Here is a 14623-nt window from a genome sequence, read left to right on the forward strand (position 1 = left end):
TAGTCCAAGACTTTCAGCTAGCTGGTTAGCTTTCTCCATAAGCAGTGGACCACTGACAGGAAACTGTCTGCTCCTGACTCGAGAAAACCACCGAAGAAGAGCATCCTTCTACCTCCTCAGCTTTTCCCGCCCGTTTTCATTTCCGTTGTGGATTGTTTTCCCAGTCTTCCAGAAGCTGGTCTTTCTGCTTCAAGACACGTGAAATTTGACTAGGATTGACACCATATTCTTTAGCAATAGATGCTTGAATTTTTTTGTTTCCTAATTTTTTAAGAACTTCTATTCGTTCAGCCAGTGTTAAAGTCTTACAGTTCCACCTCAACGACCCCAGTGTACACTCTAACAACATTCTTTCGCTTATTCTGCCTGTGGCAGCTAAAGGGGCGGTAAATTTGAAATCTTGTTGGTTGTCACGTGCCAATCGGCTTCCATATTCCGTGCGCACACTTATGCGGAGTCTTCCATGCAGAGAAGCGGTCTTAAACCATGCATGTAAGCGAACCTTGCACTTATCAGTGGTGCGCTAAACCGAAGTTTGTCCCCATAGAAACTGATGGCACCAAAAACGGGACCGAAGTACGGCATGCAGTTAAACAGAGCATGCGCTTATCCAACGTGCACTGTATATAGGTAAGTGATTTTAGAAAGTTATTGTTTGCATGTGGAAATCCACACCATGCAGAGATTTCAAGAGGATGTGATGGGACTGTGATTTGGGTGGGGCAAAAATCACAAAAGGAAAGCTCAGAGCCATGCAAAGGTTTTTAAAAAGTGCTTGTTTCAGCCAGGGCTTTACAAGAGGGATTGAGGAAGTCATCCTCCCTAGGGAAAAGGGATGGGATTTGATATACTGCCTTTCTGTGGTGGTAACAATCAAACCAGTTTACATGTTATATACAGGTATTATTTTGTACCTGGGGCAATGGTTGACTAAGACTTTAAAGAGAGGTAACTCAAACAGTCATAGGTATAACCCTGACTGGATGGACCTTGCTGCTCTTTTAATGCCGTCATTTCATTTACGATGTTACCACTTGTCCTCATCTATATCAGAATTTCTTAATTTAAAATAATTCAAGATCTAAACATCTTCTTTACTAATGAAGGAACATAATGGTCTGCTGAATCTACCAAATGATATTTCCAACTTTACACACAAAGGGCTCTGTTTACCAAGATGCACTGTAGGAGTATGTTTTTGGCACACGTTAAAAATGCGCTAACACTAGAGACACCCATATAGATGTTTCCAGCATTAGAATGCGCTTGTTTTTAGCACGTGTTAAAAACGCTAGCGCAACTTATTAAACAGGACCCCAAATTTTTATAATGGAACCATCTACATCTCTAAAACCAAACAGATATGCTTTGGGTTACTGTATACTGGCAATGAAAACTGGAAAATATATTTATAAGCAATAAATTCATCCTAGGCCATCTGTTAGATCCACTCTCTTCTGTACCCAGATGTACAAACTCTACAATGTATCTGACCTTCACCAGCTTAATGAAGGAGACAACCAAAGTCATGCCACACAAACATTTTCATCTTACAGTACCAATACAAAATGTCTGAACTTGGGCACATTTGATTAGTTTACTAGAAGTTCACAACAAGGGTAGCAGATACATGGAATAGACTCCTAGCCCAGTTAATGGAAGCAAGATTGGTATCAGCGACCAGGAATTCATGGAGCAAGTGCACCAAATTCTAAACTGAGGGAATACGCAGGTGAAGCTGGAGATGAAGTAAGGTCTGCAGTATGGCAATAAATAGGGAATGCAGACATACTTGATGAGTGATCAGAGGGAACTTAATCACTGATCTTGGCATTACTGATGGTGATTGCTGGACTCTCATTGAGCACTTTGCTGATTTGGTAAAATGAAAACCAGCCAAAAATCTTGGAGGCCATGAGAAACTGCTCAAAAACAGTTTGGCAAGGGCCTCTCTGCCTTCTAAATTTCCAGCACAGCATCTCATTGCCAAACTACGTCTTATCTTATTTAGCACACAGTTGGTTATTAACATATGAATTCTGAGGGAAACTTTCCTTGAATGCCTCAAACAGTCCTGGGTTTGGGGGCTGACTAAATATGAAAGTTAATTGCAGTACAGAATAAATCTACAAAAATAAATCTAATGGATAATCTGAAAAAATGGATTTTTCTTCAGTCCGTAGGGATGGAGTTAGCCATGCTCGTCACAAAGCCAGACTCTGAGTGACACAAGAATTCGAAAGAAAGGCTGCTCACCGTACCTCTGGATGGAACTGTTGCTCTGTGCGAGTGTGACAATACTGACAAGCATCTCCATTCTCACACTTACTGGGGTCACCCCACTCATCTCCATGTTTTACATTAGGGCATGGGGAAGACCTGTTACAGAATCCAACATAGAACAAGTTACATGTAGCAATGTACAGAAAGCAGGCCAACCACCTTATTTTATAAATCAGAACAGGTGGGGACCAACTGTAAAAACCATTGCTGTCTGAAATTTAGCACTTTATGCCCAGAAATTGTCATTTCCAAAACACTACACACAATAAGAGTGTAACACTATATGTGTACAGTCCACTGGTGTAGTTTGCCTACTTATCTTTATGGGGTGTGTGCAAAAGGCAAGAGAGTCATAATGGCAGTGGGGGGGGGACCGATTCACCATTACTGCCACACCCCCCCCCCCAAACTACATCTACAGTAAGCCTGTACATTAATATGCATACTTTATAAAATGTGTGTATATGTGCATAAATTAACACAGGAAATTTGTGTGTGGTCAAGATCAGATGAAACTGTAAGCATATAATTTCCCTGGGACAAGTAAAAACCAACAAACAAAAAAACCCACAGAAGTATATACATGCTTTTGTTTAGAAAAATTCACCGCTATCTGCACAGGGAAAAGTACACACATACTATTGATGCATGCACTCAGCTACAAAATGACCCTCTAAAGTGGATAGTGCACCCAGTTTTTTTGTCTTTCAGTAATCCAGAAGTACATAATCCAAGCAAAAAAAAATTTTCAATTTATAAATTGTCTTTTGAGAAAGACAGAACCATCAAGGTGACATAGAAAAATGGCAAGAACAACTTCAGTAGGCCAGCTACAGACTCTCAACAGCAATGCAAAAGCAAAGTTACTTACCTGTAACAGGTGTTCTCCGAGGATAGCAGGCACATAGTCTCACATGTGGGTGACATCATCCACAGAGCCATGTGGAAGCTAGTGCACTCTCACTTAAAAACGAAGCAGTACCCCCACCGCACATATGTAGATGCCTTCCCACCCGATGCTCAAGTGCGGGACCAGTAGTACAATACTAAAACAAAGAAGACAACTCCAAAGGGAGACAGGAGGGATGTGAAAATACATGCCTGCTGTCCTCAGAGAATATTTGCTAAAGGTAAGTAACTTTGCTTTCTCCGAGGACAAGCAGGTATGATATTCTCATATGTGGGATTCATTAGCTGCCAAGCTCATAATATAATAATGAAATCTGGCAACTAAGTAGAAATAAGTCTGGTGGGAAAAAAGGGCCAGAGGACAGAGTTGATTTTTAGGTAATAAAAAGATTTTGCAGGACTGCTTGTGCAAACCAGCTATCCCACCTAGAATGCTGCTCCAGTCAGTAATGAGTGGATAGAAGACCACGTTGCAAATTTCTTCAATGGAGGCAGAGTGGTAAAGGGCGAATGAAGCCACCATGGCTTTTACATTGTGAGCAGTGACATGGCCATGAAGGGTCAGGGTCAGCCCAGTCTGAGCATACATGTAGGAGATACAGCCAGCCAGTTAAGTAGAGATAGTACATTTGGTGATGAGAATCCCTAATCTCTTAGGGTCAAAGGATACAAAAAACTGGGAGGGCTTCCTATGAGGCTTTCTACGCTCCAGGTGGAGGGGCATAATCGAACGGAAATGCCTACCTCCATGGGCGTTTATCTCCGAGAATGGGTCCGTGAAGGGGCGGGCTGAACCGTATTTTCGAAAAAATGGACGTTTTTGAGCTGGGCGTTTGTTTTTTTTAGTGATAATGGAAACTAAAAACGCCCAGCTCAAAAACATCCTAATCCGAGCCATTTGGTCGTGGGAGGGGCCAGGATTCGTAGTACACTGGCCCCCCTGATATGCCAGGACACCAACTGGGCACCCTAGGTCAGTGCGGTGGACTTCAGAAAAAGCTCCCACATGCATAGCTCCCTTACCACGGGTACTGAGCTCCCAACCCCCCTCCCCCAAAACCCACTACCCACAAATGTACAACACTACCATAGCTCTTAGGGGTGAAGGGGGCACCTACATGTGGGTACAGTGGGTTTTGGAGGCCTCCCATTTACCAGCACAAGTGTTACAGGTGGGGGGGGGGGGATGGGCCTGGGTCCACCTGGCTGAAGTGCACTGCGGTACCCACTAAAAGTGCTCCAGGGACCTGCATACACGCAGACTTCTAGGACTTGTTGCTGCTGTATAACATTGGCACACCAGTTGACACCTGAAGACTAATCTCTCCGAAAACGTCCTTTATTGGAATAACCGCGTTTACTCACAGTTAACTGCAGATCAGAGGTTGTGCCCCACTGGCAACGAGTCTCCCTGGTACTGAGATGAGCAGTAGGTCAGAGCTGGCAGAATGCTGTACAATGCCCTCTTTCAGCCATATTCAAGGGAAGAACTAAGTTCTGTAACGTGGCTAACACATAACATAGTAACATAGTAGATGACGGCAGAAAAAGACCTGCACGGTCCATCCAGTCTGCCCAACAAGATAAACTCATATGTGCTAGTTTTTTGTGTATACCTTACCTTGATTTGTACCTGTCTTTTTCAGGGCACAGACCGTATAAGTCCGCCCAGTACTATCCCCGCCTCCCACCACCGGCTCTGACATAGACCGTATAAGTCTACCCAGCACTATCCCCGCCTCCCAACCACCAGCCCTGGCACAGACCGTATAAGTCTGCCCAGCACTAGCCCCGCCTCCCAACCGTCTCTGCCACCCATTCAAGGCTAAGCTCCTGAGGATCCCTTCCTTCTGAACAGGATTACTTTATGTTTATCCCGCATGTTTGAATTCCGTTACCGTTTTCCTCTCCACCACCTCCCGCGGGAGGGCATTCCAAGCATCCACCACCCTCTCCGTTAAAAAATACTTCCTGACATTTTTCTTAAGTCTGCCCCCCTTCAATCTCATTTCATGCCCTCTCGTTCTACCGCCTTCCCATCTCCGGAAAAGGTTCGTTTGCAGATTAATACCTTTCAAATATTTGAACGTCTGTATCATATCACCCCTGTTTCTCCTTTCCTCCAGGGTATACATGTCCAGGTCAGCAAGTCTCTCCTCATACGTCTTGTAACGTAAATCCCATACCATCCTCGTAGCTTTTCTTTGCACCGCTTCAATTCTTTTTACATCCTTAGCAAGATATGGCCTCCAAAACTGAACACAATACTCCAGGTGGGGCCTCACCAACGACTTGTACAGGGGCATCAACACCTCTTTTCTTCTGCTGGTCACGCCTCTCCCTATACAGCCTAGCAACCTTCTAGCTACGGCCACCGCCTTGTCACACTGTTTCGTCGCCTTCAGATCCTCAGATACTATCACCCCAAGATCCCTCTCCCCATCCGTACCTATCAGACTCTCCCTGCCTAACACATACATCTCCCGTGGATTTCTACTCCCTAAGTGCATCACTTTGCATTTCTTCGCATTGAATTTTAATTGCCAAACCTTAGACCATTCTTCTAGCTTTTTCATGTTTTCCACTCCCTCCGGGGTGTCCACTGTGTTACAAATCTTAGTATCATCCGCAAATAGGCAAACTTTACCTTCTAACCCTTCGGCAATGTCACTCACAAATATATTGAACAGAATCGGCCCCAGCACCGATCCCTGAGGCACTCCACTACTCACCTTTCCCTCCTCCGAGCGAACTCCATTCACGACCACCCTCTGGCGCCTGTCCGTCAACCAGTTCCTAATCCAGTTCGCCACTTTGGGTCCCATCTTCAGCCCATCCAGTTTATTTAAGAGCCTCCTGTGGGGAACCGTGTCAAAAGCCTTACTGAAATCTAAGTAGATTACGTCTATAGCATGTCCACGGTTCAATTCTCCGGTCACCCAATCAAAGAATTCGATGAGATTCGTTTGGCACGATTTCCCTTTGGTAAAACCATGTTGTCTCGGATCTTGCAGCTCATTTTCTTCCAGGAAATTCCTTCAGCATCGCTTCCATTACTTTTCCAATAATAGAAGTGAGGCTTACCGGCCTGTAGTTTCCAGTTTCTTCCCTATCACCACTTTTGTGAAGGAAAGGGAACTAAACCTGGCTTACAAAAATGGCCACTACCGCATGGACTACAACAGGAAACACAACAGGGCACACTCTGACCCAGTAGGCAGGGGGAAAAGCACCATGGGAGAACAGCCTACCAACTACCAACATCGTGAGACTGTAACACAAGCTAATGAAATCACGGAGCCCAATACCCTACGCCCACCACAATGAAATGCTGATGTGACCCTGTACTGCACCCGAGAGCCACATCTGACCCAGGGAAAGGCTGTGACAGGATCGAACACATTCTGCTGTCATGGAGGTGGGTACGGCATTTGAGGCTGGCATACAGTCTGGAAAAAAAGTTTGTAAAGTGGGGTTTTTTTGGTGGGAGGGGGTTAGTGACCACTGGGGGAGTCCGGGAGGTCATCCCCGATTCCCTCCAGTGGTCATCTGGGCAATTGGAGCAGTTTTTTGTTCGTGAAACAAAAGGGTCCAAAAAAAGTGACCCAAAATCGCGGTAAAAACGCCTTTTTTTTTTATTATCAGCTAAAGACGCCCATCTCTCCTCGGCTGATAACCACGCCCCAGTTCCCGCCTCCGACACGCCCCAGTCAACTTTATTCGTTTCCTTGACGGAGTGCAGTTGGAAACACCCAAAATCGGCTTTCGATTATACCGATTTGGGCGCCTTTGCGAGATAAACGTCTATCTCCCGATTTAGGTCGCACTATAGGTGTTTTTCTCTTTCAAAAATAAGCAGGATAATGTACTAGAACCTGCTTGCAGTTTAAGGCATGCAGTGCTGTTTCTCCAGGATGAGTGTGTGGCTTAGGGAAGAAGACAGGAAGTATAATGAAGTGATTGAGCTAGAACTCTGATAGTACTTTAAGGAGGGATTTTGGGTGGGTTCTGAGAACAACCCTGTCATGGTAGAACCTGGTGTAAGGTGGGTCTGCCACAAGGGCTTGAAGGTCACTTACTCTTCTGGCAGAAGTAAGTACTATTAAGAATACTTTATATGTGAGAAACTTCAGGGAACAGAGTGGTTCAAATGGAGGTTTTGTGAGAGCTGTGAGGATGAACTTAAGATCCCACATCACCAGAGGTGGTGTGATAGGAGGTTTGGAATGAAATAAACCTTTCAGGAATCTAACTATCAAGGGATGAACAGAAATTGGCTTGTTATCAACTCTAGAGTGAAAAGTGCTAATGGCACTCAAGTGTACTCCAAGTGAGTTAGTTTTGAGGCCAGAATCAGAGTAGGAAGAGAGAACTTAGCAGGGTTGAGTGCTCTGGCTGTAAACCAGAGGAAAAATCTTCATTTGAAACATTAAGATTTCTGTGTAGAACAATTCCTAGAGGTTAACACTATTTTAGAGACTCCTTCTGGAAGGTTTAAGGAATGTAAGTCTATGTCATCAAAAACCAAGCTGTCCGGGCCTGAGAGAGGGGTCTTGATGGAGGATAGAACCCCCTCATTCTGGGTTATTAGGGTTGTAAAAGGATCTAATCTCAATGGCCAAGTGTAGTTTGAGAAGAGTTTTCCCTATGAGAGGCAGTGGGGGAAAGACGTATAGAAAATCCATTCCCCAGACTTCTGGGGCTACATGGTTGGGAGCATAGAGTCCGGAACAAAAGCGGGGAAGCTTGTTGTTCTAACAAGTCAATTGCTGGGGTCGCCCACTGCTGGAATATTTGACGAGCTACATGCAGATGAGGGACCATTCGTGAGGCTGAAGGACTCTGCTCAATTTGTCAGCCACAGCAATCTGTTTGCCAGTTAGGTACACAGCTTATAGAGATGTTTTGAGAAGCTGCCCAAGTCCATATTTAGACTGCTTGTTGACAAAGGTGGTAAGAACCTGTTCTGCCTTTTTTGTTCAGGTAATACATAGAAACCTGGTTGTCTGTGCAAACGAGTATTATCTGATAGAGAATACAGTCCTGGAAAGTTTTGAGGGTGTTGTTTCTACCGTGGTGACCAAGAACCTTGTGTGTGGAGACCATCGAGGTGAGCACCCCAACCTACCATGGAGGCATCCATGGTGAGGACTTTGTGATGTGGAAGAGTGTGAAACAGAAGTCCTCTGGTGAGATTCTGGGACATCTTCCACCACTGTAGAGAGTAGCGTAGCTGTGGAGTAACTTGAATGCAGGCCGAGAGCAATCCCGTGGCTTGGGACCACTAAGAGGAGAGTGTCCACTGTGGAATTTGAAGTAGAGTCGAGCCAATGGTGTTACATGGACTGATGAAGCCATGTGACCGAATAGGTGGAGTATCTGACGAACAGATCCTGGGTGAATCTGGAAACCTGAGAGGAGAGATGCATTATGTTGTTTGCTCTCAGTTGAGGGGTGTCCAGCAGAGCTCCGATGAACTGTAAAGGTCTGAACAGGTTGAATATGCGAGTTAGGGTAATTTATCACAAAACCAAGAAGTTCTAGGAGTCATATGGTGGATTGAATTGAGGTCTGTGCTCTCGGAGGCTCCCTTGATTAACCAGTCATCAAGGTAGGGGAAGACGTGTATTCCCCACTTGCAGAGTGCTGTACCTACCTCTATCAGACACTTTGTGAGGACTCGCGTGGCCGAACAAATCAGAGAAAATATTTCTTCACTCAACGTGTAATTAAACTCTGGAATTCGTTGTCAGAGAATGTGGTAAAAGCAGTTAGCTTAGTGGGGTTTAACAAAAGTTTGGATAGCTTCCTAAAAGAAAAGTCCATAAGCCATTATTAAGATGGACTTGGGAAAATCCATTGCTTATTTCTAGGATAAGCAGCATAAAATGTATTGTACTGTTTTGAGATCTTTCCAGGTACTTGTGACCTGGATTGGTCACTGTTGGAAACAGGATACTGGGGTCTTGATGGACCTTCAGTCTGTCCCAATATGGCAACGCTTACGTTCTTATGAACAGCAAGACTTTGTACTGATAATACAGAGTTCCACAACGGAAGCGAAGGAACCTTCTGTGTGCAAGGAGAATAGGTATGTGAGTTTATGGCTCCTTCAGATCTTGAGAGCAAAGCCAGTCATTGAGTTGTATCATAGGAAGACGGTCAAGAATTGGTCATACTCCCTGTCTTTTTTAGTATGAGAACGTATCTAGTAGAACCCTTGACTCCTCTCTGGTGGAACTGCTTCTACTGTATTCTGCCCGAGAAAGGCAGAGAGCTCCTCTTGAAGTACTATCATCTGGAGGAAGTTGAAACGAGAATCTCTTGGTGGATGGTTGGGATGGGTTTTTTTCCCCAACGCAGATTGTTATCGTGCTGTATATGTAGCATCCAACGGTCAGAAGTTATGAGCGGCCACTTCTGTTAAAAGAGAATAAGTCTGCCTCCTACTGGTAGATTGCTTTGCATGGACAAATGGACGGTGACAATGGTCTCTAGAAAGGAGTCAAAAACGGTTATTGTTTAGACTGAGGAGTCTGTGATTTCTGTCCCCATTACTGTCACGGGCACGGGCTTTGGGGCATTGTCCTTTGAGGTGGAGAAGGAGTGGGAGTGTAATGACGTTTAGATGTAAAGTAACTGGGGCATTGAAATCCTCCTGCTTTTTAATCAGGTTGACCACTACCTTTACTTTGACACCGTATAGGTTATATCCACAAGGGATATCTGCTAGATGCTCTTGGACAGCAGATTCAAGGTCAAAGACTGAGCCAGGAAAGATGCCGTATTGCTACTTCTAAGGCAGAAATGCAAGAAGAGACATCAAAAGCATCAAACACCTGTCTTGCCAGATATTTATGACAATCTAGAAGTTTCCTGTGAAGCTTGAGGAACTCATCAGCTTTTTCAGGAGGAAGGAAATCTGCAAAGGAGAGAGTACTCTGTACTACAGACTTTAAGTAAATTGTGGAATAAAGTTGATAATCTAATACGCGACTGGTTAGCATTGAGGCCTGAAAGGTTCTTCTGCCAAAAGAGTCTAATGTTCTAGCTTCTCTGCCTGGAGGAGCAGAAGCATGAGATTTCGCACTGCGAGTATGTTTTAAAGCAGATTCTACAACTAAGGAAGGATGGGGTGACTGCGTTTTTTTCAAACCCAGTGCATTTCTGTATCCTATACATTGTATCAATTTTCTTTGGAGAAATTGAACTGTCAGTGGAGTCTCAGTTTTTGATCTGAGTATTCTTCATTTATTTATTTTTAATTCTTTATTTATAAATTTTTCATTTACATCCATAGACACAAATGGAGAAATATCAGAAAATACAAATAGCAGAAAAATAACTACTTATAGCCATTTCTGGGATAAAATAGAAACAAAACCTTTTTAAGTTTGTCCACAATTAAATGAATCAAGTTACTAGGCAATATAACAAAAAAGAAAAAAGAAAACAAATAGCATAGCTATAAACTAGGTTATTAAATGGTTGGGTCTAAGCAGGTTTTTACAGCCAATGTAACAGTGTTCTCAATTAGGGAGGCAAATCCTCAGGTTTAACACATTCCTTCAATACAATAAATTCTAACAATTTTGAGGGAGCAAAAAATATGTAATTAACTGATTCAAAAGTTACATGGCATTTGCACGGAAACTTTAACAAAAAAGTTGCACCTAAATTAATTACTCTAGATTTATACAATAGGAATTCCTTTCTCCTTTTTTGTGTGCTCCTTGCCATGTCGGGGAAAATCTGGATTTTTTTGTCCCAAGAAACAATCATTTAAATGGCGAAAGTATAGCCTGAAAATGTTATTTCTATCGAGTTCAAGAGCAAATGTCACTATTAAAGTTGTTCTTTCAGTGATCACTTCCAAAGAATTCTCAAGAAATTCTGTCAGATTAAGATTTGGAGTGGCCTGGGGTTGTTCTTCTGAAGATCTCACTATTCCAGACATATATTGGGCCCTTGTTACAGGGGGATACCACTCTGCAAGGATCCCCAATATATCACCAAAGTATTTTCTAAGCATATCCACTGATGAAATTAAAGGAGATTTAGGAAAATTCAATATCCTCAGGTTATTTTTCCTCCCGTTATTTTCCAATACTCCATCTTTCTTTCCTGAGTTTCCTTTTCTTTGACCAAAGTCACAGTTAAATCCTGTAATTGTTTAAACTCAGTTTCCATCTTCAACATTTTTTCATTTTGTTCCTGGACTTTTGTAGATAAACTCTGACTAGTTTGCTTCAGTTCCACAATTTCACCCTTTATAGAAGTATTCATTTGAAGTAAAGTGTTATTTACATCCTGGATTGCGTCCCATAACATAGGCATTGTCACATGGGTAGGTCTTTTCATTCCTCCACGACTCTCAGAAGTGAATCCATGGGAAGCAGGGAGCCCGACCAGCGTTTGCCCCTGAATTGTTGTCTCCTTCCCCGGAGTGGAAGTACTCGAGGGTCCTCCTTCCACAAATAGTGATTCTAGCTGTTGTGGTCCCGTCGGTTCTACTGTGCTTCCAGGTTATGGAGGAGAGTTGAGAGAACGAGGGCTCAACGTCGCGCCCTCAACGCTGCAATCTGGACCAAATTGGAGCGAGCCCGTCGGTAGAAGCCTGCTCACCAAGGGTCCCGATTCCATAGCTTTCCAGCGTTGTTTGATGAGAGGTTGGGGGTAGCACTGGTACAGAGGAGGTAAGTGCCTGCGTTTTTCCCTTTCTTTTTCCCATCTAAAAGTTGGGGATAGAAATTCTCTCTCACGATTGCTGTCGAGTTTTAGGAGCTCCGGGATCCGACAACCGTTACCGACGCCATCTTGATTCTCCACGCTCAACCCCCATTTATTTATTTAATAACATTTATTTTCTGTTCTTTCAAATTCTAGGCGGATTACAAAATATGTACATAATCCATTTGGGCATACATTAAAAGAATCAAACACAACAATACAAAACAAATATTAAAATTAACATCAGCAAGCAGCTCATATTTCCTGCAACAAATACAACATATAATGCAATCCAAATCTATGCTTGATAATCATTCATTTAACAGCAACCTTGGTTATTCAAAGAACAGTAACTTAAACTATCTCATAACCTTAAAATTGTGTTAAGTGGAATAGCGATTCCTTCTATAGGAAGAGTCATAATCTAGAACCTCAAACAGTTCTGAACAAGGTTCTTCCTCTGTCTCCAATTTGAAAAGGTATGGCCTGGGCCATCTCACGGCAAAGCCAGGAAAAGATATACTTTCTGGAAGAGACTTACGTCTCTCAGGTGACGGAGAAGGATCAGATGGAATGCCATAGGACTCCTCAGCTGAGAGGTCCTGTGGGTCCTGCTCTGTCCCTCAGGGCAGGACCCCCAAAATATTGTTCTTGGGAAGTATGTGGAAGAGAGTGTCAACTAGAGCGTCGGCTCTGTGTTGGAGTGCATCGAGGCAGATATAGTCTCCGAGGCTGGAGAAAGTTCTTTTGCCAATGTTGATGCATGCGTCGGTCAGGTTCATGGTGTCCCCTATGGTCAATGTTGAGCTGGTGTGTGGGACCTCTCTCATGACTGTCTCTCTGATGTATCTATGGGTTGGGCTGAAGCTGGCGCAAGCACCCTGTAAGCCTGAATAGACTGCATATACAGTAGCCCTGAGAGCTCCTCTTTGAGTACAGTCTAGATTTCCTCCTGTACAGTAGGCATCGGTACCAGCTAAAAATATGGTGTGGACACAGCCTGAGTTATAGCCTGTGCAAGTGTAGGAGATTGCAAGGACCTCAAAGGCTGTGCATTGTTGATGCAGGGGAGGTGTTGGCAGAGTGACTGGAGGGAGAATGATGATGATGCTTCTTACGGTTTAAAAGCTGCAGGTCCATTGATGCATACAACACTGAAGAAGAAGACGCAGAGTCCTTAAATGGTTACGTTATCGAGTCCAATGTCAGATCCTCTCAATGCTGTGTCAGTGCACCCACTGTCGATGCTGATACCGATGCAGGTTCGAGGTCCAGTACCGAATCTCCTGCCATGCTTGATTCTGATGCAGAACCAAAATGTTTTTCATGCTGGACTCTGTGGGCTTTAAATGTCCTCGCTTGCAAGTGCAGACAGAGGCCCGCTCTGGACCCAAGCAACACACCAGTTATGGGATCTGTGCCTGAAATGGTCCTATTGCATTGAGTACACTTCTTAAAGCCATTCAGCACCCTTGCTGACATGGAGGGGAAAACGGCCGACATAAGGTCAAAAGGCTCAATGGCCCAGGGAGCTTGAGTAGTTCTGCACCCAAAAATGGTCGATGCTTCCTGGGCAAAAGAAGGGCTCAGAGGCCCCAAAGACCAAAAAAAAGAAAAAATGAAAAATAATTTGAAAAAAAAAAAATCAATAAATTGAACAAAATTAATAAAGAAAAAGAACATGAGAAAAAAGGGAAGGCATCAAAAAGGGTCCGCAGAAAATGCTACACTGCTGGTCCTCATGCTTGAGTGTTGGGCAGGAAGGCAACTGCACATGCGCTGTGGGGGCACTGCCTCAATACTGCACTATGGCTGTGTCTATTCAGGCTCTGTGGATGACGTCATCCACAAGTGAGAATATCATATGCATGCTTGTCCTTGAAGAAAGCGACACAGGCTGCACATACTGCAGAAGGACATGTTTATCCACTCCAACCCTAGCTGAGGTAACATTTAATCATCTCTCTGACCTCATGTGCAACTTTCTTTAAATTAGTCACCTTATTTTCTAACTCCTCTTACTCTCTTACCTATCTATATGTTCTATCTTTGCTTATACCCTACGCTGTCTATTAAAATGTTCTATTACGTATTGTGTTGACATTGTAAGTAGTATACTATGCCATACTTTGTATTGTTATTTGAATATTTTTACTGCTGTAATTGTCTATTGCTTATGTTTGATCTATTCTTACTGTACACCGCCTTGAGTGAATTCTTTCAAAAAGGTGGTAAATAAATCCTAATAAATAAATAAATGAAATGGGCATGGTCAATTGAATATACTTTATTTCAAGATATATAACTTCAAATCTCTACTGTAAATTAAAGGATAATTAAATGAAACCATCTAGAGTTTCTCAGCCCCTTGCCTTTGCAGAAGGGAGGTACAGAAGTCCAAAGTCTCAAACAAGCAGCACTACCTGTACTTGTGTTTTCTTGGGCTCCTCCGCCTGTCTTTGCTATTATGGTAGTATGGGCAAGCATATCCTTGACGGCACAGTCTGGGCGGTTTTTTACATTGATCTGTCTTGTAATTTCCTAAAACGTAAGTTGTGTCTGTGAAGAATTGACAGGAAATATATTATTCAGTCTGCAAGGAAACACCACCACTCTTGCTTCCAGAACTGCAACCTTAGCTTACAGTTGAAGGGCTTAGTTCCAAAACCACTAAGCCATACTGTAGTTGCATTGGATGTAA

General features: G+C 43.4%; 1 protein-coding gene across 2 annotated transcripts in view; it reads right to left on the reverse strand.

Annotated features, from left to right (window-relative positions):
* Positions 1-14623, reverse strand: part of UNK (unk zinc finger) — a 121748-nt gene that overhangs the window by 73813 nt on the left and 33312 nt on the right. For both annotated transcript variants that reach the window (XM_030208247.1, XM_030208246.1), the window contains exons 5-6: positions 14346-14481; positions 2262-2379 (exon numbers count right to left, since the gene is read on the reverse strand). In XM_030208247.1, coding sequence (XP_030064107.1) covers positions 2262-2379; positions 14346-14481 — 254 coding nt within the window. The remainder of the gene's footprint in view (positions 1-2261; positions 2380-14345; positions 14482-14623) is intronic.

Source organism: Microcaecilia unicolor, chromosome 6, assembly GCF_901765095.1.
Source record: "Microcaecilia unicolor chromosome 6, aMicUni1.1, whole genome shotgun sequence".
Classification (NCBI taxonomy): Eukaryota; Metazoa; Chordata; class Amphibia; order Gymnophiona; family Siphonopidae; genus Microcaecilia; species Microcaecilia unicolor.